This window comes from Leptopilina heterotoma, unplaced genomic scaffold (assembly GCF_015476425.1).
Source record: "Leptopilina heterotoma isolate Lh14 unplaced genomic scaffold, ASM1547642v1 Lhet_66, whole genome shotgun sequence".
In the NCBI taxonomy this organism is placed as follows: domain Eukaryota; kingdom Metazoa; phylum Arthropoda; class Insecta; order Hymenoptera; family Figitidae; genus Leptopilina; species Leptopilina heterotoma.
The window spans coordinates 56,367-83,477 of record NW_025111153.1 but is presented as its reverse complement, the minus strand read 5'-3'; the positions used below and the strand labels follow the sequence as shown (position 1 = coordinate 83,477).

Below are 27,111 nucleotides of genomic sequence, written 5' to 3'. Positions count from 1 at the left end.
AATTCAATTTTTATAAAAATAAATATTTTGAATTAAAACATTTAGAATAGTACAAAAAAACGTAAAGTAAAATAAAACATAAAATAATAAATAGTAAAATAAAGAAATTTTTTCTGTCTTATTATGAAAATAATTAATTTTTTTCAAATATTTTGTTATAATTTTTGTAAATCAACTTTTGAAGAATTTTAATTGCAAATTTTGTAATTGAATTATCAAAAATCTTTAAATGTAAATTTAAAAATGGAATAATTAATGAAAATTAGCTCTTAATTTTTTTAAAATTCAATATTTTCAGTATTTTCAATTACATATTTCCGAAAATTCAAATACATACAAGAATAATAACATTTTAGAATTATTGTTAACATTTTGGAGAAAAAAATCATGTTCAAAATTTTTAATTAAAATTCCATAAAAAAATTAATTAGTTTTTTTTAAATTATACAAAAATTCTTTTAAGAAATTAATTATTTTCGAAAAGTTACATTGAAATATTTTTAAAAACTAATTCTTAAAATTGTTTCATCATAATTTTTTAATATTCAATTATTTTCGAACAAAGTAAATGAAAATTTATAAGAATATACTTTTTTAGACTTTTTAAAATTTCGGAGAAATCATGGCCATGTTTATAATTAAAATTCTTTAAAAATTTGATTATTTTTATTTATATTTTTCAAAAATTCAATTATTTTTAAAAGATTTTACCAAGTTTTAATTGCTTGGAAATATTTCAAATTTTATAATTAAAAAAAACTATTATCAAAAAGGCCAAAAAAGAAAATTTTTTTTCAAAATTTTGATTTTTTAAAATGTCAATATCTTTGGCTTTTAACGAAAATTGTTCAATGTGGGATCAAATGATGTGTCTCAAAAAGCACTACAAAAGGAAGAAATAGTATATTGTGCAACAAGTACAGAAAGAAGCTGTTTTCTGACGAGTGCAAAGTTTGCTGCTCCGAGAGAAGCGAGGGCAGTAATTTGCACAAGTTCGGAAAATCTTCTTTCGTACGTGTTGCACACAGTACTTTGTGCAACACCTGTTTACCGAAAAAAGTCATTTTTATACTTTTCTAATCAATAAATATAGTTTTATGTTGATTATAGTGTATATTATACTGTTTACAGAAAAGTGTGCAGGAAAGTACACTTTCCTGCACTTTTAAATGTGCAGAAATTGACCACTTTGTGCTGCATTTATGTTAAAGAAAAGTAGCTCTTTTCCAGCAGATGTTGCACAAAAATATTTATAGGAGGTCTCATAACATTTTTTCAAAATATTTGTAAAGAACGTTTCTTGAAAAAATTTTAAAACGTGAAAAAACGTAGTACCTAAAACTTGATGAATAAGGTTCAAAAACTACAAAAAAATAAACTTTTGTGTCCGCCAATGAGATCTACAATTTAAAAAAATGTCATCTCTTTAGCTCTTATAGAATTTGAGATATTTATGAAAATATGATATTTACACACACGGTTTGGCATTTTTTAAAAATTTTATTTTTGAGTTCCTGAGGTCAGGAAACATAATGAAAATTTTGGAGTTTAGCAATTTTCTGTAAAACAATGCTTCCATGAGAAAGTAAAATCGAGTATTTGTAGTATAACTCGGACTTTATAAAGTTTTTGTTATCTACAAATACTTGACATTTCTCTCCGTGTAGTTTCCACTTTCGAAGATGATTTTTATTCGTCAACTTTTCTCGATATAGCTACTTTTTAAGCTCGCTATAAGATCTGTACTACACATGCGCATTAATTGAAGTTTTTCAAACAGTATGCTAATTTAAATATTTAAAACTTTGTCTATAATTATCTCTCTTATAAATATTAAAAAAAAAGATTAATTTCTGTATATATTAAAATTTTTAAGAAATATAATATTAATTTAAATATTTTAACTTAGAATGTTTTCAGGACCTTAATTTTTGTTTTTTTTAATATTTTAAAAACTATTCATTTATTTTCTAATAAATATTATGATTTCTAATATTTTTAATATTTCTTAACAATAACGGTCGTTAGCAACAGCAGAGGGTTAATAATTAAATAAAATAATAAAATTTTTAAAAATAAAAAATTAATAAATTTTTTATAGTATAAGATTATTTAAATATTTAATAGTTAAAATAATGAACAAAAAATAGTCTTTTATTTTATATATGAGTAGTTGAAAAGCTCCAGTATAAAGAAGGTACAGTACCGATATTTAAAAAAACTAATGCTGTGGATTTGAGGTACAGACATTGATAAACAAATATTGAATTTTCTTTTTTTTTGTTTTAGTCTATAAATTTCCTCTTTATGTAGAAAATACTGTTTAAGAGTTTTACGGTTAATTTCTTATACATTTATTGATTCGATGTGAATCTCTAGAAGTTTATAATGCTACTTCTGACCTATTTATTTACAATTCTATTACAGACGTTGAACCAGTAAGAATGCATGTTACAGGCATATCTTATTTCAATGATTACTGATTTATTTAGTTTCAATTGAAATAAAATGATTGGGTGCATCTTGTATTTAATTTAATTTTTATTATATCTGAAACTCAAAAGTACGAAGTAAATTACCGTCAACCGGGACTATTTTGTGCATCAAATAGCTATTTTTTGATTCAACGATTCATTCAAATTTAGAATTAAAAAAAGGAAATCAACTGTTGGTGTATGTTATGTGGACATCCTAACTAACCGGAAAAACCAGGAAATAGCCGGGAATAAGCCAGAAATTTTATGCCAACCCGGGAATTTTTTCACCAAATTAAAAAAAGTTTTATTATTTTAATTTATTTTTAAAAAGTCGCTTTTTATTTCAATTTTTATAGATATTTATACTGTTATCTAAATTTGCATTAGTTAAAAATAATTAATTTGATAGTAAAAAATCAGTCACTGATTCAAATAAAGTATGTAAATAAATGTAAAAAAAATTATCAAATTAATAGAAATTTTGTGAAATTCAACTGAAAATAATTAAATTTGTTAAAGAATTTCATTAAAAACTTTTTAACAAATCAAATTTTCAAAGTATTTTAATTTAATAATTGATAAATAATTGAATTTTATAAAGAGTCACATTCTAATATATTCATGTTTCTTAGTGCAAAGATACACACTTAAAATTTTTTTAATAAAATTGAATTTTCCCAAAGTTTTTTTGAAAATTCTGAAAAATAAGATTTTGGAAATTTTTTAATTCTATTATTTCAAAATAATTCAATTTTTATAAAAAAATAATTGAAAATTTTTACACGGAAAGAAAAAGTCCGTCAATCATTAATAGACTAGTATATTACTTTGAGACGGGACACAAAATCATTCAATGGATAACATACTTTGAGTCACAATCAGTGACGAGTTGCTTGCTAAAATTTAGAAAACTGTCATCAATATATAAAACTCGTTCACTAAAATTTAGAAAACTGTCTATTAAATTTTCTATGACTATCAAAAGCATTCAAAAAATTCAACTTCTTTCAGAATTATCCCTAATTTTAGACACTATTTGGTACAGAATGAACACATTTTTTTCGTTGCACAGTTCCGATATTTTATTTACACTCTTAGACGCTTTAAACCAACACATTTTCGCACTTATAATAACTACACGTAGAAACGCACACTTATAACACTTTAAGTTTAGAAGCAAACTGTTCTTATATACCAAATAACAAAATTTTTCACAACTTGTGAGAAATGATTTTGCACTAATAACTACTTTTTAATTAGCGAGAAATATAAAAGAAAATATATTTTCATCGAGGTCAATTTCTAGACGCAATTCAACTGCAAATTGTTAGTTAAGTTAAATATTCACATTACACATAATAGTATATAGGGATATGTATAGCAGACAGCAAAAACACATGGACTATAGAGAAACCGGAAGAAATGCGCATCGGTACACTGCGCAGCAATGCGCTAGTGAAGAGCGCCGATTTAGAATACGAGTCAACTAACGTTTCACAAACTTTCACTAATGATTCGTAAACATTCAAACAGCCATTGATAACAATTCAGCATTAAATCTAAAACAATTGGTCACATACTGGCATTCTAATCAATCCATGACTCGTTTTCAATCGTTAAGTAAAGTTAAGTAACCATCAACGGAAAAAGTGTCCCGTCTCAAAGTAATATACTAATCCATTAATGGTTGACGGACTTTTTCTTTCCGTGTATAATAATAATTGAAATTTCTTTACATTCTTATTAAAAATAATTAAATTCTTTTAAAGAATTTTATTTAAATTTTTCGAAATTAATCAAGGGAAGTTAGTCACCGTAATTTTAATTTTATTTTTAAAAATTTCTTCGCAATATATTCAATTATTTTCATAAATAGTAAAACTCATTGAAGAATTTCAATTATTTTTAACAGAATTTTAATCGAATTCCTCGAAAAATGTAATTATTTTTTAAAATTTTATATTAAAATTCGTCGAAAGAATTCAATTATTTCTAGAAACTGTAAAAAAAATTCTTCTCAAGAATTAAATTATTTCCATAAATGGGAAAATTCTTCAGATTTACTAAATTCTTTTGAATATTATTTTTAGAAAAAATTCTTCACAAGAATTCAATTATTTTCATAAATTTCCATAAAATTATAAAAAACAATTTAATTATTTTCAAAAGTAATACAATTCTTCGCAAAAATTCAATTATGTTTAAAAATTTTTTTAAATTCACCTTAAAGTTTCAATTATCTTTATAAATAATTAAATTGTTCTCCACAATTGAATTATTTTCAAAAATCTTAATAAAATTCTACGCAAAAATTTTATTATTTTCATAAATAATAACATTCTTTGGAAGGATTCAATTACTTTTATAAATTGTAAAATTCTTTGCAAAAATTCAATTAGTATCAATACATTTTAATACAATTGAATTAATCAAATTTTTAATTATAATTATGAACACACAAGATTATTTTAAAAAATTGAAAAAATTCTTTGCTTAATTTAATTATTTTCCAAATTTTTAATTAAAATTACCTATTAAAAAAAATATTATTTTCAAAAAATTTAAAGAAACTCGTCAAAAGAATTTAATTATATTCATAAAAACTCTAATAAAAATTTTTGAAGTCATTAGTAAATTTATTTATGTTCGAAATCAAATAAAGTTAAATTTGTTGAGAAAAAAAACCGTGAAAAATTATTCTATTTATTTATTTCCCCTAAAATCTTTTAGTTTTTAGGTAAAATTTTATTTATTTTTAATTTTTTTTAACGTATAGAACAACTATGATAAACTTATTGTTCACTCATCAAATATATTATCGACTTTGTACCGCTGCATTATAATAAATGTGTCATGCTGTTTACATTTACCTCAAAACTATGATAAAATCAATATTTCTCTAATAATTTAAAAAAAAAAATTTTTTTTACCAAAAAATTTTAACTGGAGAAAAGCTTTTAGAGATTCATATATTTATTAAACTACTATAAAGTATTCTAGAAAATTTTATTTCAATTGCCTTAACTGTCGAAGAAATATAATTGATTAACTATTTTCATGTAAAGCGTGGGAGTTTAGAATTTAGCGTTCATTGAGAGTAAGTGTTCGAACAATAAGTCATTCATATTACTCTAATATCAATTTTTGGTGTTAGAAATAAAATATTATTCCATGTGGTCCAAAATCAAATTTTTGAAATAATTCCAATGATGTAATTTATAATATTTACTCAATGTATATTTATTTCATTCAGTGTTGATAGATGAATGGTTTTATTTATTTAATGCTAAAATTTTTTAATTAATTAATTAATCAATTAATGGTCCCTAAAATAAAGAATAAGTAACAATTTTCCGGATTTGCAAAAATATCCAAACAATTTGTTTTTTCATTAATTTTATAATTTTTGAAAAAAATCTTTTTTTTGTATTTTTGAAATAACTTTTTTCTTTTATAGAAATTTAAATATATTAATTCTGGTCAAAATTATATTCTTGGCACAAAAAAAATCTATTAATGTATATAAAGTATACATTTTATCAATACTTATAAAATTAATCACTATTTTTATTTTTAACGAAAAATTCAAATTGTGTATTTTTTCAAAACCTATCTTTGAAATAGTTATTCTACAATAAAAAATAAAACGATTGGCATATAAAATTTTAAATTTCACCATTGATTCGAAAACAGTTTAAAAATTATATTTATGTCATGTACAGTTTTTGCTTTTTAAAGAAGAAATTTGTTTATTATTATGAGGAAGCAAAATGATCATGAAATGAACAACTTGTTTTGATTTATTGTCTTGCATGCGTCATTTTCACTAAATCGTTTTCTAATTTTCTGTCAAAAAATAACAGCTGAAATTTCGAAACCAATTTGTCATTAAGGTTATTCCAACTATTTTTCATTGAAAAGTTAATTGAAATTTTTAGTTACATATTTTCATTTCGCTGTAAATAAAATATATTTTCATAAATGACAAAAATGAAAACCTTTTTTCTTCAAAGGATACTTGATTTAATGGAAAGATTAATTGTTATTAGAATATAAACTCTGATAGAATATGAGAATTAAAAAAAATAATAAAAATATATTTTAAAAAATGTATCTTATTTAATTGAATCATTAAAAAATGTCGGATTAGTTAACATCAATGTACCTTCTTCAAAATTAATCTAATCTTCTTGCGTGAGATTAGAATCAAAATATAGTTTAGAGCTACATATTGAAAATACTTCAAACTATGTGAAACAATTTTTAATTATTGACATTTAATAATAATTATATTTAAAAATTATTAATATTTTTAAAAATTTAAAAACATTTAAATATAAAACCGGTTAAAATTCAAAAAAAAATTTGATAAATTAGAAATTCTTTCATAATTATTAAAAATCATAAAAAATGATTTTAAAAACTTTAAAAATAATAGATTGCAAGGTATATATTATACAAAAATTGAGTGTCTTTTAAAAATTTATTCATTTATATATTTCAACTGAAAAACTTAAATTTTTTTAAAATATTTAAAAAAACGATATAAAAACTATTTCAAAATTTAATTGTGTTTATTTCATGAACACTGTTTTCTCAAGAAAATTCTCATTTTATGATTATTATAAACTGCATTTTTTCCATACATTATAATAAATCAAAACCAAAAAAGTTACTTTTCACACATCTCTTTAACGAAATTTAAGAACTTTTAATTTTTTGGCAAAACGCTGATTTTCTTACAGGTGAATTTAAATTGTATCAACACCTCGAAAATCGGTCAAATTTTCTCAAAAAAATCAAAGTTGGTCATGGGTTTTTCAATTTTTTTGAAACTTGATATAAATGTAGTGTTTTATGACAGAAGATTTTAGGATAAAAAGATTTTAAAAAATTTTCAAAATTGTGAATTTTACCGGGCATCAAACATTAAAGTACATTAAAAAAACGAATAACTTTTATACATTTAGTTAGATTTTGATTATATTTTGGGTAATAATAACTGATTTTCTAATAGTTTAAAGTGCAATATTAAAAATTTATTATGCTCGAAAAAATGAAATCAAATTTTTTTTTCCGGGCAAATTTTGGATTTTTTATTTCTTAATATTGCACTTTTAGGCCTCGGATATTATATAACATTTTCGACTTTTTTCGACTATTTTCAAAAAATGCGACTTCTTTCGACTTATTTTCAAAAATCACGACTTTTTCGACTTTTTTTCAAATATAGAAATAATTTTTAGTATAAAATGAAACTTATTTCGATTTTTATATATAGTGTGAAAAATAACTATAGACAAATCTTCAAAAAATATTTTTTAATGTTCTCGAATTAAAATTTCGAAATTTACAATTGAAAAAGAGTGTCAATAAATATTGAAATTTTTTCAAATTTTATAATTGAAAATAATCAATTTTTTAAAGTGTTTTATACAAATTTTTGAAAATTAACTTTTGAAGAATTTTAATTGCAAATTTTGAGAATAATTGAAATTGAATTCCTCGGAAGAATTTAATTTTTATAAAAAATTTTAATATATTTCTATAAAATTCAATTATTTCCTAAAATTTTAATAATTTCTTCGAAACAAATCAACTATTTTTATAAATATTAAATACTAAATAAATTTTAAAAATTTACAATAAAAAAAGAGTTTCAATAATTGAAATTTTGTAAAATTTAATTGAAACTAATTGATTTTTTTCAAAGTGTTTGATAAAAATTTTTGAAAATAAACTTTAAAAGAATTTGAATTGTAAATTTTGAAAATAATTGATTTCTCAAAAATGTTAATAAAAAATCTTCAAGTGTAAATTTAAAAATGGTAATTAATAAAAATTAGCTACAAAAAAATTATATTAAAATATTTTTGAAAAAAATATATCTTAGAATTTTTGCATTCTAATTTTTTAAAATTCAATTATTTTCAATTATTTTCAAATACAAATTTCCAAAAATTCAAATACATACAAAAATAATAACATTAAAATTTTTTACAATTACTTTTAACATTTTAACAACAATTATTATTACCCAAAATATAAACATAATCTAACTAAATGGACAAAAGTAATAACTTTTTCAAAAAAATGTACTTTAATGTTTGATGTCTGGTAAAATCTACAATTTTGAAAATTTTTAAAAATCTTTTTTTCATAAAATCTTCTGTCATAAAACACTTCATTTATATCATAAGTTTCACAAAAATTGAAAGACTCATGACCAGCTTTGATTTTTTTGAGAAAATTTGACCCAGATGCAAAATTTGCTGGCACAGCAAAACTGCACGAGGGAAAAAAATTAATACTATGATTTTTTTTTATTTAAAAAATACCCCACTAATCGATACAAAAAGATTTTGTTCGATTGTCAATTTCACTGTTAACAGGTGTAATTAATGATTTGGAATCTTGAATTATTATTACAATGTTAAAGAATGTTAAATTTTATTTTAGGTGGATTAAGTTTATCATCATAGGTTAGTATGTCACACCACAGCGATGATAACATGCTAATAGCATCAACAGATTCCTTCTGGGAACCTGGGAATTATAAGCGTACCACTAAAAGAATTGAGGACGGTCATAAACTTTGTGACAGTCTCATCCAACTTGTGCAAGAGAGATCAGAAATAGAGAAGAATTATGCAAAGGCTCTAAAAAGTTGGTCAAAAAATTGGAATGATAAAATCGAAAAAGGACCTGAATATGGTACAACTGAAGCTGCATGGAAAGGGGTTTTGGTTGAATCTGATAGATTATGCGACCTACACCTAAAAGTCAAAGAAAATCTCTGCAACGACATAATACAGCAAGTGAAAACTTGGCAAAAAGATGCCTATCATAAGGTTAGAGATAAGAAATTTTCTTTATATCTATTTTAACTTAAACTAGCCATACAGTTTTTTATAGGGTTGCCACGCAACCTGGAAACCTGGAAAACCTGGAAATTTCAGGGAATTTTATAAACCTTAAAAAAACTTGGAAAAGTCAGGGAATTTTGATCGAAATCCTAGAAAATTGTTGTTTTCTAAAGTTATTCTTAAAATATAATTTTACTTAAATATTTCAAAATTCATTCAATTTTAAATGAATTTAATTAGAAATTTTAAAAAATTTTAATAACTAAAATTCTTCTGAAATTAGTTAAATTTTGTAATATATATTTAATTGATTATTAAAAATAATGGATTTATAGAAGAATTTTAGTTAAAAACACTCAAACAAATTGAATTTTGAAGCAATTACAAATAATTGCAAAAATTCAATTATTTTCAAAAATTTTAATAAAATTCTTGGTAAAATTTTAATTATTTTCAAATCAAAAACTTTTCTTAATTCAATGATTTTTAATATCTATACTACTTTAATAAAAATTCCCAAAAGAATTCAATTAGTTAAAAAAAATTTGTATAAAATTCTACGTAAACATTTCACTCTTTTCATAAATAATAAAAATTTCACAGGAAATTAATTATTTTCATAAATAATAAAATTTATCGTAGTCTTTTAATTATTTTTAATACAATTTTAATGGAATTCCTTGAAAAATGTAATTATTCTTAAAAATTTTATTAAAATTTATCAAAGAAATTTAATTATTATAAAAACCTTTGCTACAATTCATTTATTTTAATTTAAGTCTTATTTTCAATACATTTTTAAGTAAATTTCTTCAAAAAATTTAATTATTTTCAAAAATTTTAATGAAATTCTTTGTAAAAATTTTTTGAAAAATAATTTTAATAAAATTCTCTGTAGAAATTTAATTAATTTCAAAAATTTGTCAAAATTCAATTATTTTCAAAGTCTATTATTTCAATAAAATTTTACAAAATAATTCAATTATTTAAAAATGAAATTTTAATAAAATTCGTCTCAAGAATTGAATTATTTTCAAAAGTATTAAAAATTTTTCGCAGAAATTAAATTATGTTAAAAAAATTTTAAAAATTGTCGTCAAAACTTCAATTATCTTTAGAAATAATTAAATTCTTCTCCAAAATTTTAATACAATTCTTCTATTTTCATAAATAATGAAATTTTTACAGGGATTCAATTATTTTCGTAAATAATAAAATTCTTTCTAGAAATTCAATTATTTTCGTAAATAATAAAACTCATTGCAGAATTTCAATTATTTTGAAAACAATTTTACGGAAATTGATCAAAAAATGTAATTATTCTTAAAAATTTTGTTAAAATTCATCAAAAGAATTCAATTATTTAAAAATTTATTGATAAAATTCTTTATGGGAATTCAATTTTAAGAAACATGCAATTATTCAATAAATTGTTTTTTTAATTTAAATAATTGAATTCTCGTAAAATTTTCATATAAAAATTTATTTAAAAATTAATTTCAGTTAAAATTTTAGATTATAATTGAATATTAAAAGCATTAGAGCGTGCATTTTTAGAAATAATTGAATTTTTAAAACGTTTTAAATTAAAATCTTTGAAAATTTGTACATTTAATACTTTTAATTAAGAATTCTGTAGAATTAATTTTTTTAAAAGTTTAATGGAATTTTTTTAATTTATTTGAAGTTTTTAATTTCTAATATATTTAATTGAAGAATGTCAGAATTATCAAAATTTCGAAAAATTAAATTTTCAACAAAAGGATTTGAAAATTCTCAAAGAACTTTTTTTAAAAATTATTTTTAAAAAATTGATTTGAAGAAGAATTTCAGTTAAAATTTCTAGAAATTAATAATTGAATCAAAATGATGTAATAATTTTTTATAAGTTATTGAATTTCCAATTTTTGAAAATCTTAATTTCTATATGAAAAAATAATAATGATTAAATAATTATTTAAAGATGAAGTTATTGATGTTTTCGAATAATTTTCCAATTAAAGAAATTCGTAAATAAATGCAATAGGACATTTTTTTGTAAATCTAATCATTTTGCGAGTGAATAAGAATATTCTTTAGAGTCAGGGAAAAAAAGCGTGGCAACCCTGCTGTTAATTTTATTCATTCTTATAATATGCATGTAAATCGAATAGGTTTTTATTTAATTGTAAAAAAATGAATATTTTATTTACAGTCGGTGATGACATTGAAAGAACGAAAGGAAATGGAGGATGCTTTTAAGAAAGCACAAAAACCGTGGGGAAAAATTTTGCAAAAAGTGGAGAAAACTAAGGCTGAGTATCATAATAGTTGCAAAATTGAACGTACTGCAACGAATGTTGAAAGAAATGCGTCTGCTGATAGTTCACTCTCACCAGACCAGGTAATAATTTTTAATTCATTCAATAGTTTCTTTCTAATATTTCACATAATTTTTCAATTTTTCAATTTTTTTATTTTTTATATTTTTCTTTTCAAAAATCAGTCCTAGTATCTTTATTAACCGATCAAAGGATATTATATTTTTCCTCGATTTCTCAAATTTCTTTAAAAATATTTATTAACAGGTAAAGAAGATGCAAGACAGAGTGCAAAAAACAAAGGGTGAAGTACAGAATGCTAAGGAAAAATACGAAGCAGCTCTTCAAGAAATAAATTCTTATAATCCAAAGTACATGGAGGATATGACTCAAGTCTTTGAGAAATGTCAAGAAATGGAAGCTCAAAGACTTCAATTTTTCAAAGACGTACTCTTTGGAATTCACAAGTGTTTGAATATTTCACAGGATCCAGTGTAAGTTTTTTCTAATTTAATATATACTCCTATGAATATTTTCCCCAATGGCAGGGCTCCAAATAGGTCCGTAAATTTGCTTAAAGTCCGTAAAATTCATTTTTATTTTGCAAAAAGGTCCATAAAATCCGTAATTTGATTGAGAAAAGGACGAAAAGTTCGTAAATTGTACGATATAATTTGGAGAATTTTAGAAAAACATTACAAATGATTACAAAAATTCAATTATTTTCAAAAGTAATGAAATTCTTCACAAAAATTCAATTATGTTCAAAAAATTTTAAAAAAATCTCGTCAAAATTTTAATTATTTTTAGAAATAATTAAATTCTTCTCCAAAATTCAATTATTTTCTAAAATTTTAATAAAATGCTTGACAAAATTCCAATTATTCCTAAAAATTTTGTGTCAATTCAATGATTTTAAATATCTACTGTTTTAATAAAATTTTCCAAAAGAATTCAATTATTTAAAAAAAATTATGTAATTTTCGTCGTAAGAATTCAAGTGTTTTCGAAAATTTTAATAAAATTCGTTGCAAGAATTAAATTATTTTTAAACTTTTTAATATAATTCCTCGTATCAATTCAATAATTTAAAAAAAATTTTGATAAAATTCCCGGAAAAATTTCAATTATTTTCAAAAAATTTCCTCAATTACATGATTTTTAATATCAAGTATTATAATAACATTTAATTACTTATTTTCATAAAATAATAAAAATTTCACAAGAATTTATGTATTTACAAATTTTTTTTATAAATTTTTTCGTAATCTTTCAATTATTTTCATAAATAATATAAAATTTTTACAGGGATTTAATTTTATTCGTAAATATAAAATTCTTATAAGGAATTGAATTATTTTCATAAACAATAAAATTTTCACAAGAAATTAACTTTTTTCAAACACAATTTTCATAAAATTTTTCGAAAAAAATCAATTTCATATTTAAAATGATTTTTATAAAATTCTTCGCTAGAATTCAATTATTTAAAGAAATTTGTTAAATTAGTAAAGTTCTTCGTAAGAATTTAATTGTTTTTTAAAATTTTAATAAAATTCGTTGCAAGAATTCAATTATTTTTAAAATTTTTAATATAATTCGTCGTATCAATTCAATTATATTAAAAAATTTTCATAAAATTCTCGGCAGAATTACAATTATTTTCAAAAAATTTCCTCAATAGAATGATTTTTAATATCTAGTATTTTAATAACATTTTTCAAAAGAATTCAATTTTTTTTTTAAATTTAATAAAATTCTACGCAAACCTTTTAATTATTTTCATAAAATAATAAAAATTCTCCAGGAATTTAATTATTTTTATATTTTTACAGTTATTTAATTATTTTCGTAACTAATAAAATTTTTTTTAGAAATGCAATTATTTTCATAAGTTAATAAAACTCATTGCAGAATTTCAATTATTTTTAATACAATTTTAATCGAATTCCTCGAAAAATGTAATTTTCTTAAAATTTTTATTAAAATTCGTCAAAAGAATCTTATTATTTAAAAACTTATTAATTAAATTCTTTATAAAAATTCAGTTTTAAGAAACATGCAATTATTCAATATTTTTTTTTTGTATTGAAATAATTGAATTCTCGTAGAATTTTCCAGGGTGTCTAGCGAACCGGGAAATCGGGAAAAACCCGGGAATTTGGTTCGACCTCAAAAAACCGGGAAAAACCCGGGAATTTTCTATTTATAGGGTATTTTTTGAATTATGTATATAAAAAATTATAATTTTTTTCAAAGCGTAATATAATAACACGGTCACAGCTCAAATCGTCAAGGGTAAATTGATAGTATGAAGCAGTAGTAAAAATAATAACTTAAATTTTATTTAAAACTAACTTTAGTACACGTTATATTATAAAAGTTAAAGGATTTTTACTATTATTATTTTTATATAACAATTTATAGGTATGCAATACGTAACTAATAGTAAATAAAGTTTGGCTTCAATAAATATAAGAAATAATGATTTAAAAATTGCCTTACAATGTCAATTGTTTATAAGGAGGATCGTTTTGAAATGGAATGCCCCATATTTAGTTTTAAAAAGTAAAATCTTTGCCTTTCCTACACGGAAAGGAAATTATATTAAATTTTGTAAAAGTGCTTCTCAATTTAGGGAAACAGTGCACCAAACCGAAATTTTGGTTTAAAGAATACTAAACAGTGAAAGAAATAATTTGAAATTTAGTAAAGTTAGATTAAAATTCTTGATATTTGATATTATTATACTAAATTTCATATTATTCCTTTCACTGTTTGATATTTTTTATACAAAAATTTCGCCTTGTCGCATTTTTTCCCTAAATTGAGAAGCACTTTTACAAAATTTAATATAATTTTCTTTCCGTGTAGGAAAGGCAAAGATTTTACTTTTTAAAACTAAATATGGGGCATTCCATTTCAAAACGATCCTCCTTATAAACAATTGACATTATAAGGCAATTTTTAAATCATTATTTCTTATATTTATTGAAGCCAAACTTTATTTACTATTAGTGGTTTTAAAACAAAAATTTCTCAACTTTATAATGGTAGAAATTTTTTTTTTTAAATAATAGAATTTATGAAAAAATTAAGTTTGAAAGATAACCTTTTTGAATATCTCAAAACACGTCGCATCCGATTTTCTTGAAACTTATGTCAAAATAAAGCTTAAATATTCTAGTTTAATTCTATGTAAACATTATAATGAGCAATTCATGGTTTGAGAAATTAATTAAATTTTACAAGTATTTCAAAGGGTATAAAATGTATGTACCGAGCGGAATTTTTTTTTCAAATTTTTCCACACTCCAACCTCTGACATCTTTGTAAAATTTAATAAATTTCTTAAATTTCCCTGAATTGACAATTATATTATAAAGTTGAGAAATTTTCATAAGTGAAATTTTGATATTCTATGTCAAGTTTCTAGAAATTATTGTATAACTTTAATCATTGTAATTTAATAAAAACAATATTTAATTACGTAAATAATGTTATTGATAAACATTTAAATATGTTTTTAAATCCTTTGTGAATATCCGGGAAAATTATTCAAGAACCCGGGAAAAAACCGGGAATTTTAAATTGACGAATCGCTAGACACCCTGATTTTCTAATAAAAATTGATTTAAAAATGAATTTCAGTTAAAATTTTAGATAAAAATTGAATATTAAAAGCATTAGTCTGAATTTTTAGAAAAAATTTGGATTTTTGAAAAGGTTTTAAATCAAAATCATTGAAAATCTGAATTTTTCATATCTTTAACTAACAATTCTGTGGAATTATGAAAATTTACGAAAAACTTTTTCAAGAATTATTAAAAATAATGTATTTATAGAAGAATTTTAGTTTAAAAAATGTTACAAATTATTACAGAAATTCAATTATTTTCAAGAGTAATAGAATTCTGCATAGAAATATAATTATACGTTCAAAAATAATAAAATTCTTCTTAGGGATTCAATTATTTTTGCAAATAATAAAACTCATCGTAGAATTTCAATTATTTTTCATACAATTTTAATCGAATTTCTCGAAAAATATAATTATTTTTACAAATTTTATTAAAATTCGTCGATAGAATTCAAGGATTTAAAAATTTAGTGACAAAATTCTTTATGAGAATTCAATTTTAATAAACATGTCATTGAATTGTTTTTTGTATTTAAATAATTGAATTTCAAAAGCAATATAGCGTGATTTGGCTTCGTCCATAAATTACGTCACACTTTTTAGGGGGGAGGGGGTATATGAAAATGTGACTAATTTTGACAAAAGGGGGGGGGGGTTTATTTTGTTATGTCACACTTTATACTCTATTTATTATAATGAGAAAATTGTAATAAATAAAAATATCAAATATATTTCTCGCTTTTTAAAATATTAAAAAGTGTACTAATTATTATGAGGCATTTTACGTGAAATGTCCTAAGTTGAAATTTCAACTTATTGAAAAAAATTGAAACTCGGGGAATTTGTTGTTCTATCAAGTAGAAATGACCCAAAAAATATTTTTGACTTTTTCGAAAATTTGGAGCCAATTTTACGAATTTTGATAACACCGGCTACTTTGTGAATTTTTTCTGAACATACTTGTAATGTAAAAATTTTTTTAGAATATGTTTCTGAAAGGTTTTTTCGTCCTTTTTCCAATGATGAATTTTATTTTTTAATATTTTAAAAATTTACCCTAATTTTTGATAATTAATATTTAATTTTCAATTTCCCAAAAATCGGTCCGTTTTATTTAAAAATAAATTATTGCAAGTATGTTCAGAAAAAATTCACAAAGTAGGCGGTGTTAGAAAAATTGGTAAAATTGGCCTCCCTCTACCCCCCAAATTTTCAAAAAAAGTCAAATTTTTTAAAGGGGGGTTTACGAATTGTGACGTAATTTAGAGGGAGGGGGTTCCTTCAGATGTTACGTAGTGTGACAAAGGGGGAGAGGGGGTCAAAAATGGGCTAAAAACGTGTGACGTAATTTATGGACGAAGCCTTTTTACTTTTTATGAAGATATTTGAATATTTAGAAAAAATTTTATTAAAATTTTTGAAAATGAATTAAATTTGTTAAAAAATTTTATTATTCATGAAAATAATTGAAATCTTTTGAAAATTTTATTATTTATGAAAAAAATGAATCCTTGACAAGAATTTGTTTTAAAATTTAAAAAAAAATTAAATCCTCCGAAGAATTTTTTAATTAATCAAAATTATTGAAATCTTGCAAAGATTTTTATTTAAATTTTTAAATATAATATAATTGTTTGGATGAAAATTTAAATCCTTTGTAGAAATTTAATTAAGATACAATTGAAAATAATTGAATTCTTTTGGAAAATTTTATAACGATCGAATTAAGAAATAAATTGAATTCTTTTGTGAATTATTTATTGATAATAATTGAATTTTTGCAAAGATTATAGTATTTTAAAAAAATAATTGAATTGTTTCTAAGGATTTATTAAAGTTTTGTTGAAAATAATTGTTTTTTTTTAAAGAGTTTTAAAAGTTTTATTATTTATAAAAATAACTGGATTTTTCCAAAGAATATTATTATCAATGAAAATAATTGAAATCTTCAAAAGAATTTTACTTTTTATAATCAAAATTAATAAATTGAACGAACTTACCCTAAGTGAAGTTCAATTGTAATTGTATGAGCTGCCTCGTCCGAAGAGATCAAAATTATGTAGTTGCGTAAGTAACTGTTTGTTCCGCCACAGTATTTCAAATTCTAAAGTTTTTAGCGCCACTTATATGTGTCGCTTCCTACTCTTCCGCTTCCTGTCATTACATTTTTAAAGTTTAAAGTAAATCACTTGTTATTTTTGGGGACTTCGATGGTAGTCAAGGGACGGGAGGGTTTGATCTCTTCGGACGAGGCAGCTCATACAATTACAATTGAACTTCACTTAGGGTAAGTTCGTTCAATTTATTAATTGTACTTCGCTGCCTCGTCCTCAAGATCAAAATTATGTAGATGTTTAGAGTGATGAAGTGATTTACTCTATTCTCCGTTTACATTATTTTTTATTTAATAAAATTGTATTTATTATGAACAAGATAATGAAACAAATTTCCGAATATAATTAGAGTAATTAAATGAAGAAATGGAATATAAAGAAAAAAGAATAGAATCATCTCGTTTTTATTGCAGTATTGCCTCTGAAAATATTGATTTCTTTGTAATTGGACGATTGTAAAATTTGGCGAATACTGACGATTTAGGTGTCCATCCTGCTGCCTTGCGGATGGTTTCCAGGTTGACTCCTCTGCGCGCTGCTGCTGATGTCGCAGCGTGCCTGGTGCTGTGTGTGGAAAAGGTTTCCGTGTCTATTCCGCTTTCATTCAGCACGTCTTTTATCCATCTACTAATACTTTGTGTAGTAGCTGCGTGGTGCGGTTTTTTGTAAGTCAGGAAGAGTTTTTCTTCCTTAGAAACTGCACGTATCTCTCTTGTTTTCTCGATATATTTCTTTAATATTGTTGCTGCACACAGTACCTTGTTGTCTGGAAATGTTGGGACTTCTAAAATCGGTTGGAATCTATTGCGTCCTGTAGTTTTTATTCTCGATGTTATTTTTATTTGTATTGGCTCGACCTCCGTGTTGATGTTGTTTAGTTCAATCGCTGCTAACGTTTGCACTCTTTGTGCTGATATTAGTGCTAATATTGTCGCTAATTTTTTTGTTATCATTTCTAAAGATAGTTTTTCATTTTCACCTAGTGATTGCAGATAAGTTAGAACTACTTGAGGGTCCCATGTCTCTTCATATTTCGGTTTCGGTGGATTTATCGAGGAGACCCCTTTAAAGTATCTCGAAACGATATTATCTTTGCCCAATTGATTTGCCGTAAGAAGCGATATTGCCGCTCTGTAGATATTTAATGTACTATATGAAATTCCCGAGTGAAAGATTTCTGTAAAGAAGTCTAGAGCTGATGAGGTAGAGCATTCGTGTATTTGGAGGCGGTGCTCTTGAGTGTAATACCACCACGACTCGATCGGTTTCTCGTATTGCTTCAACGTTCCCTCGGAGATTGAGGCCAGCAAGACGTCGGCTGCTTCTTCGGATGCTCCTCTCTTCATGAAAGCCTCCCTGACAAGTGTCCTACCACCAGGGTAAGTGTTTCGTGAAGGGGATGTGTTTTTCTAAAAGGACAAGATAATAATTTAGTATTAGGTTGAAATAAGATTTGTTCTGAGATCATTAAGCGCACAAAGAGAGGGTACCACGGTTGTGTGGGCCACAGGGGCACCACCACCACTCCTTCAGCTTTGTCCTCTTGTATTTTTTGCAAGGTTTGTAATATAAGACAAAATGGAGGAAACGCGTAAAAATGAAGGCCAGACCAATTTATTGTAAATGCGTCTACTGCTACAGAGTCAGGGTCGCGATGCCAGGAGACGTATTCTTTGCATTTTGCATTAGCCCTTGAGGCGAATAAATCGATGTCACATTTACCAAATCTTTCGACAATAACTTCGAAAGCCCAATCCGCTAATTCCCACTCAGTGTCTGACGGTGCAATTCTTGATTGCTTATCTGCTTCCTTGTTCTCTTTTGATTCTATATAAGAAGCATGAATCCACAACCTACGATCTTCGCACCATTTCCATATAGACCTAGTGATTTCCGTTAGTTTTGGGTATTGAATCCCCCCCATTCTGTTGATGTACGATATTGCCGTAGTGTTGTCTATTCTTAACAGGATTGAGCAGTCGTGAAATTTTTTAGCGTGACATTTAAGTCCATAGAATGCTGCTTTTAACTCTAGGTAATTTATGTGGGCTTCTTTTTCTTCTTCATCCCACCAGCCATGGGCTTTTTCACCTTCAGAGAAACTGCCCCAGCCTGAAAGGGATGCGTCTGAAAAGATTACTTTTTGGTAGGAATTTGTTCGGATTGGGTTGCTTGCTGATTTCACCGTTTTTATCCACCATTTTATGTCGTCAGTAACGTCATCGGTGACGGTCATCTTTTCGTTGAAGTCATTGTTAGATTTTTTTAATGCAAGGAATTTTTCGCGTTCTAAACGTTTCGTGTATAGCCAGCCGTAGGGAATTGCTGGACACGCTGCTACCAAGGTGCCTAAAAATCTTGCGAGGTCTCTTATTTTTAAGGATTTCTTTTTACAAAATTGTTTTGCTAGGGCTTCTATAGACGACCTCTTTTCTTGTGGAAGTTCCACTGAAAATGATACGCTGTTTAATAAAAAACCTAAAAATTTACATTTTTGTGAGGGCATTAAGGCACTTTTTTCTGTATTGATTACAAAACCTAGTTTCTCTAGCAATCTCTTTGTGATATTTACATTGTTTTTACATTCATATTCCGACCTAGCAATTATTAAAATATCGTCTAGATACACTACTAATACTATTCCTTTTTCTCTAAGATTTTGCATGACTGGCTTTAATATTTTTGTGAACATATAAGGTGCAGTGCAGAGTCCAAATGGCAACGCTGTAAATTCATAATATTTATCGTTAAAAAAGAATCTGAGGTATTTTCTGTCGTTTTTGTGAATTGGGATATGTAAATAACCGTCTTTTAAATCAATAGATGCAAGGTAACAACCGGGTCTAATTAATTTTAGGGCAGTTTTTATATCTTCCATTTTGAAGTGGGGAGGGTTTATAAATGAGTTAAGACCTTTAAGGTTAAGTATAAACCTGTCATCACCATTTTGCTTTTCTCTTAAAAAGAAAGGCGAAAGAAATTGCCCTTTGCATGGTTTACAGCTGGCCACTGCGCCTTTATTTTCTAATTTATCAATGGCATTTTTTGTTTTCAGAAAAAGTTCTGACGAATACTCTGGATTGATGGGAAGCTTCGTTTGAATGGGGTTTTTCAGAAAAGGAAGCTTATACCCTTTAATGCAATTTAATATAAATTGGTCTGGCTTTAAATTTTTCCAGGCATCGTAATAATTAAATAGGCGTCCACCTATTTGGCTTACCTTTAATTCCTCTGTTGTTGGTTGCGCATTGTCCGATATGGTTGTAGCCCTCCCCTCCTGGGGTTCGTGTAACTCCTCTTCGGAGGGCCCTTCCAGTTTAAATCGTTGGGTCTTGATGTAGATTGTCGTGAGCGAGATTGGTGATGGAATGGCTTCTTCCCAATTTGCTTCGTTGTCGTTTGAGAAAGTTCCTTACTTACTTTCTCAACTTCCCTTGCGGCTTTGAATTGTTCCGCAAAATTTATACCAAACAAGAACCTGTCAACTGGAGCGTTTTCTGCAACTATTTTTAATTTAGGATCTCTTCCCGAAGTAATAAAATTTCTCCTGGTGAGGGATATCTCATGATGGAGGTCCGTTAAAAGTTTTCCGGAGTCGCTTAGAAGAGATATAGTCGTAGTCAGCTGATCATTTGAGATCGACTGATTTTTCTGCTGTTGAATAGACAATAGTTCGGTTATCGCTGATCCCAAAGCACTTATTGCTGCACCCAACTGGTTTTGCGAAGCTACTTGGAATTGATCTTTCTTTACTCCTGTCGATCCGATGATATTTTTTAATTCCGGATTCAAGATAGGGGCTTCCATCATAGAGCAGTTTTCGGCTGGAGGGTGCTTTTCAGCTAAGTCTTTGCGAGCTTCTTTCGTCAGTCCTATCTGCATAATTTTTTGCCATACTTCTGCCAATGTTTTGTTTATTGGTGCACTTGTTTTGACAGCTGCGAAGGGATCGCCACCTAGACAGGCTAGATCAGAAGCTTCAGTACTGGCATTCTTCTTTACCGACTGTGGGTCCGCCTCGCTATTTTCCAAAGGATTAATTTCGCCATCCTTTTGATGCATATTTTTCTTTTTTACGACCTGGGAATTAGGAGGTGATGTCGCTTTCTTTCTTTCACTGTCGTTGATTTCCTCATCGGTTCGCGGGGAAGGTTCCCTGCTTGTTGAATCTCTTGGGCTACGCCTTCCGCTATGGCTGTGTTCTTCTACTGAACTATCATGTCTGCGGGACGTACCTCTGAGAGTTTTGGCTGAGGAGTTCGAGTTGTCGAGTGAGTTTCTTCGGAATCTCTCGTTGCTCGAGCTCCTTCTTTTTCCTCGTATTGTGCGTGACCTACCTCTAGACCGAGGGTCTCGGATAGGACTACGCGATCGGGATCGTTGTAGCGTCCTTTCTCTGCTGCTTCTTGACGTTGCCGTGCTAGAACTGCTCGATTCTGACGAATAATCTCTTTTCTTGTTTCTCCTTTTTCTCTTCTTTGCTTCTTTTTTCAGTTTTTTAATTTTTTTAAGAAGTTTTTCAGTAGAATGCACTTTTTTACCCATTTTTAACTATTTTTACTCTGTCCACGATGTGGCAAGGAACACACAGAAAAAACGTAATGACAGGAAGCGGAAGAGTAGGAAGCGACACATATAAGTGGCGCTAAAAACTTTAGAATTTGAAATACTGTGGCGGAACAAACAGTTACTTACGCAACTACATAATTTTGATCTTGAGGACGAGGCAGCGAAGTACAATTGAATTCTTACGAAGAATTTTATTAAAATTTTTGAAAATAATTGAAATTCTCCAAAGAATTTTATTATTTAAGAAAATATTTGAAATCTTCAAAAGAATTTTACTTTTTATAATCAAAATTGAATTCTTGCGAAGAATTTTATTAAAATTTTTGAAAATAATTGAAATTCTCCAAAGAATTTTATTATTTAAGAAAATAATTGAAATCTTCAAAAGAATTTTACTTTTTATAATCAAAATTGAATTCTTGCGAAGAATTTTATTAAAATTTTTGAAAATAATTGAAATTCTTTAATGAATTCAGTTAGTTATGAAAAACTTGAATTCTTGACAAGAATATGTTTCAAAATTTAAAGAAAAATTGAAATCCTCCAAAGAAATTTATTATTAATGAAAATCATTGAAAACTTATAAAGAATTTTATTTTTTATGAAGGTAATTAAATTCTTGCGTAAAATTTTATTAAAATTTTTTGTAAATAATTGAAATCCTTTAAAGAATTCAATTTTATTGATAATAATTGAATTTTTTGAAAAATTTTTATTATTTATAAAAATAACTAAATTTTTCTAAAGAATTGTATTAAAATTATTCAAAAATTTAAATTTGCAAATAACATTCCATTTTTTTACATTTTTTACATTTTGAATTTAATTTTTTTACATTTTGCGCGTAACATTTGCTAGTTCTTATTATATAAAAATAATGATTTTATCACTGGGACATCTTTAATTATTATAAAACATGAAGAAATCGATCACTCCGAGTCTTCGACTCGGATTGATCGATTTCTTCATGTTTTATAGTTATGGAAAAATTTAATTTACAGTTTTAAGTAAAATGGTCTCTTATTTGACTCGGACAGGTTATAGATTAGATTAGATTAGATTTATTCTTCATTGTACACTTTTTTCAAGTTTTACAATATATCACACACCCCTTTCAAAATTTATAATTGTCATGTTGAATTTCCCTATATTAAAATTATCCATTTGAACATTCAAACAAAACATCATATCCAATATAGTTCTTGATATAAAAAGTTTAGTAATAAAGCCCTTAATTCTAATACACAGAAAGTTGTGTAAGCAATCGAAAGAAACAAAAAAGTTAAACAAGCAGTAATTGTTAAATAAAATGAAATTAGATTAAATAAACTATTAACACTTTAGCACCACTGTCTTTCATATATCTTCCTTTCAAACTCCTTCGCGTAAGCACATACGATTGGATTCGGTAATTTAGTCAAACTGTCGAGTAAAAAGTTGTCCAGATTTTGTCCTTCTCGTTCTCCAATCCACTCCTTCACTCCCAGGATCAAATTGTTGCTTATAATTCCATTTACTTCACCACATACGAAAATATGCCCCAAATCTTCAAGTTCTTTTTTGCACATTCTGCACTTCTCATCTTTATATCCCTTTTTGCCCGCTTTTCCCAAATTTCCACATCTTAATCTCGCCCATTCTTCTTTCATCCCTTCATCTATATTTTCCTTGTCCCAGTATTCTTCTCGCCCTATTTGCTTCTTTATTTCTTTGTAGTACTTACAATAGCTGGATTTATCAATTCTTCCCCAATCCCCTTGCAGTTCTCGATCAATTTTCTTCTTGACCAGTGTTGTTAAGTTATTGCTAATTATTTCCGATTCTTCCTCGTACCAAATCATCGAAATAGTTTCTCCATCTCCTACGTCGCTAAAGGCCTTTTTAAGCATTTTTCCCCAATTCGTAAGATTGTTATTTATCAAACCCCTTATTTCTTCTCTGAGGCAAATTTTTGGCCATCTGTGACTGTCCATTCTCAAGATTTCTAAAAGATATTTTCCAGCTCTCATAACTGTTTCTGTTTCCAAACTGTGCCTTCCCGATTCCATTCTCCATATGTAGTCTGGTGTCGTTCTAGCTAAACCCATTGCCATTTTGACAAACTTTCCCTGCATTCTTTCCACATCTTCACTTCTTGCCCAGCCCCAAATTTCTACCCCGTACAAACCTCCAGCTTTCACTAGTGTATCCATTAAATACAATCTTTTCTTCATTTTGTTCAGTCCTGCTCGCTTCATAACTCCCCAAGCTGCATTTGTTGCTCTTTGAGCTTTTCCAACTATTTTCCTTAAATGTTTCTTGTATGTTCCTCCCGTCGAAAACCAAAATCCCAGGAATTTATAACTGTCAACAATTCCTAGCAATTCGTTATTAACTTCAAAATTTTCGTTTTTCATTCTCCCCCCTTTTCTAAATATCATAACTTTCGATTTAGCAACATTAATTTCCATTTTGTTTTTTATTATATACTTGTTTGTAGTTTTTATTAAGTCCCTTAATCCCTCAGGTGTATCTGACACTAATGCCAGATCGTCGGACAGGTTATATTTTTGTCAGTAATTGGTCCTGAAATGGTCCGTATTATTTTTCAAAGATTTTTAAGAAGCGATATGACAAAAAATTGGCATCTAATGTAAATTGTATGAACAAATAAAGTTGATTGTCAATTTCTTTTTTTGAAAATTAATGTTTGTTTTTCTATAAAATACTATTAATTACTAATATTTTAATTATTTAAATGTTAATTAATTTTTTTTGAAAAGTCTAAATTCTGTCTAAATTTCTGTTGTCTAAATTCACTTTAAAATTAAAAAAAAAATGCTTTTTTCAGACTTCCGCAAATATATGAAGAATTTTATCACACAATCAATAACGCGGATCATGAAAAGGACTTGAAGTGGTGGTCTAATAATCATGGAGTAAATATGGCTATGAATTGGCCACAATTCGAGGTGAGTACTTATGAAAAGTTAGTTTTTCATTTTTTTTTCTTATCTGCAAGTATTGAAATATATTCAATAGTGCAAATTATAATTTTCTTTATTAAACACCGCTGGTCAAAATTGTCTGACCGTTTCTTTTTAGTACTGAGTAACAAATAACAATTTTAAGCTTGATTTAGCTGCAACTACATTTTATACTATAAAATACTTATTGAGAAAGAAATTAGATTTCACCAGGATCTAAAAGTATGGAATATTTTTTGACGTATGCTTAAATAATTGAATTTCAATAATCAAAGATTTTTTGCAATTTTATATTTATTTCAGCTGTGGCTGAAAATTTCGATTTGAGATGTTTTGTTCTATGATTGTTGCTTCTCTGAACTTAATATGAATTTGTTTTTTATTTCAAAATAGTTTATTTGATAATGTATTTTACTTTTTTGTTATTTTATTCTTGATTAAATTGATTAATTTCTCAATGTTAATTGTAAATAAACTTGCAACAATCGGATAAAATTAGAACTGCAGTTGGAAATAATATAAATTTAGTGACATATTACTCACTGAAATGCCTGCCAGCATTATTTCACTTATGTCTTAATTAAATTTTAATTGCATATTTAAAAATTTTTTGTTTTACTAATCAGTTAATCTAGAATAGATATTAAAGGAATGTATGCATGTTATTTGTGTGTTCATTGATATTATGCAGGATTACACGGAGGAGTTCCGAGATATTACGAAGGGTGCTAAATCAAAGGAATCTTTACCAGCAGGTTCTATCACCCTCATCAATCAACGACCCGTTGGAGAGGATTCGCATGTAATATTTTTTTTTGTTTACTATATATTTGTTTATAAAAAAATTAAGTGTAGTTTACTTTATACTATCATCGTTCGTATGTAATTTTACCGTTATATTACTTTAATTTATTTTATTTAATTTAATCAAAAATAGTTCTTTTTTTTATGTTCCTCAAATTTTTCTCTTTATTATTATATTTCATATTCATTGCTTTCAGTAAAATATTTTTTTTTATTTTACATATTGTATTTTTAAAACAAAATTTTTTGTTTAGAAAAACAGTTGAGAATTTATGTTTCTGTTATAAAATTGCAATAGCTCACATCCTATGGTTTGAACCTTATTAGAGTCAGAGAATGAAAATTTCATACATTTCTAATAGAATTCATTTTCATTTTAAACTTTACCTTTTTATAGTTGTTGATGAATTTACTACGGTTCGTTTTATTCAGACTTTAAAAAAACATACATTGTAGAGTTTAACAAAAAAATTTCTCATTTAGATAATACATTTTTTGAACTTCATTAAATAGACAGAGATTTAATAAACAAAATTCTTTATTTAATTTTCTCTTTTTTATTATAAATAATTTTATTAAGTACGTATATAAAAACACTTTTGTTGCAATATAAAAATTTAATTTTCCTTTTTTTAACAAAAAAAAATTATTTAATTTTGTTCGGTTTTTTAATGCTTTATATGCAATGGAGTGTTTTCGAGCTTTTATGAATTGCATGCATTTACGATTGTGCATTAAAAATTTTGTTATGAAAAAATTAAATAGATTTATCCCATATATGTACATATATTCTAAACTTTATTTTTTAAAAGAATGAAATCGTGAAATTTCACATATAAATACATGGATCCTATTGTAAAGAAGAAGTTATTTTCCGACCTTATTTGAATACTTTTATTTAACTTTGATTAATTGTTGTAATTTTTATTGTTGTTTCCTTAGGATTATCTGCCAACTAGTCACAAAGCTAAAGCGAAACCAGTAGGAAGTATAATATCTACAAATGTTAGCACAGAAGAAGGAAAAGCAGATGGTGTTAATTCGAGAAAAGAAATACTAGAGAAAAACAACGATGATGATCATTCCGTCAATAGGACTTCTTCAATCACGTAAATATTCATTATTATATAATTATTCATTATTTATTAAAAGTAATTAAAAAATTAATTTCAGGCTTCGCCCTCTACTAAAACCTACTATTTACTACTTTTTTACGATTAAAAAAATACTTTTTTCTTTTTAAATTTACACTAGTTCAAATTAGCTAATATGTTAAAATGAAAAAAATTATTCTCAACAATTATAATAAAATTTTTCTTAGAGACAAATCAAAAAATGTTTATAAAATTCTTTGAAAAAATTCAATAAATATCAT

The 27,111-nt window shown here is 25.6% G+C and overlaps 2 protein-coding genes across 3 annotated transcripts in view; one reads left to right on the top strand and one right to left on the bottom strand.

The window, feature by feature from the left end:
* Positions 1-27,111, top strand: part of LOC122510057 (protein kinase C and casein kinase substrate in neurons protein 1) — a 45,973-nt gene that overhangs the window by 4,109 nt on the left and 14,753 nt on the right. Inside the window, exons 2-7 of one of the 2 annotated variants that reach the window (XM_043624453.1) lie at positions 8,937-9,328; positions 11,538-11,726; positions 11,911-12,137; positions 24,797-24,917; positions 25,624-25,734; positions 26,679-26,845. In XM_043624453.1, coding sequence (XP_043480388.1) covers positions 8,966-9,328; positions 11,538-11,726; positions 11,911-12,137; positions 24,797-24,917; positions 25,624-25,734; positions 26,679-26,845 — 1,178 coding nt within the window. In that variant the 5' untranslated portion in view covers positions 8,937-8,965. The remainder of the gene's footprint in view (positions 1-8,936; positions 9,329-11,537; positions 11,727-11,910; positions 12,138-24,796; positions 24,918-25,623; positions 25,735-26,678; positions 26,846-27,111) is intronic. The other variant, XM_043624454.1, reaches the window with a different exon arrangement.
* LOC122510058 lies at positions 20,618-22,107 on the bottom strand. Its single transcript, XM_043624455.1, has one exon. The coding sequence runs from the start codon at positions 21,940-21,942 to the stop codon at positions 20,620-20,622; it is 1,323 nt and encodes a 440-aa protein (XP_043480390.1). The 5' UTR covers positions 21,943-22,107; the 3' UTR covers positions 20,618-20,619.

Coding starts and splice junctions, on each gene's coding strand:
- LOC122510058 (XM_043624455.1), bottom strand. CDS start 21,942: ATGGGTAAAAAAGTGCATTCTACTGAAAAACTTCTTAAAAAAATTAAA.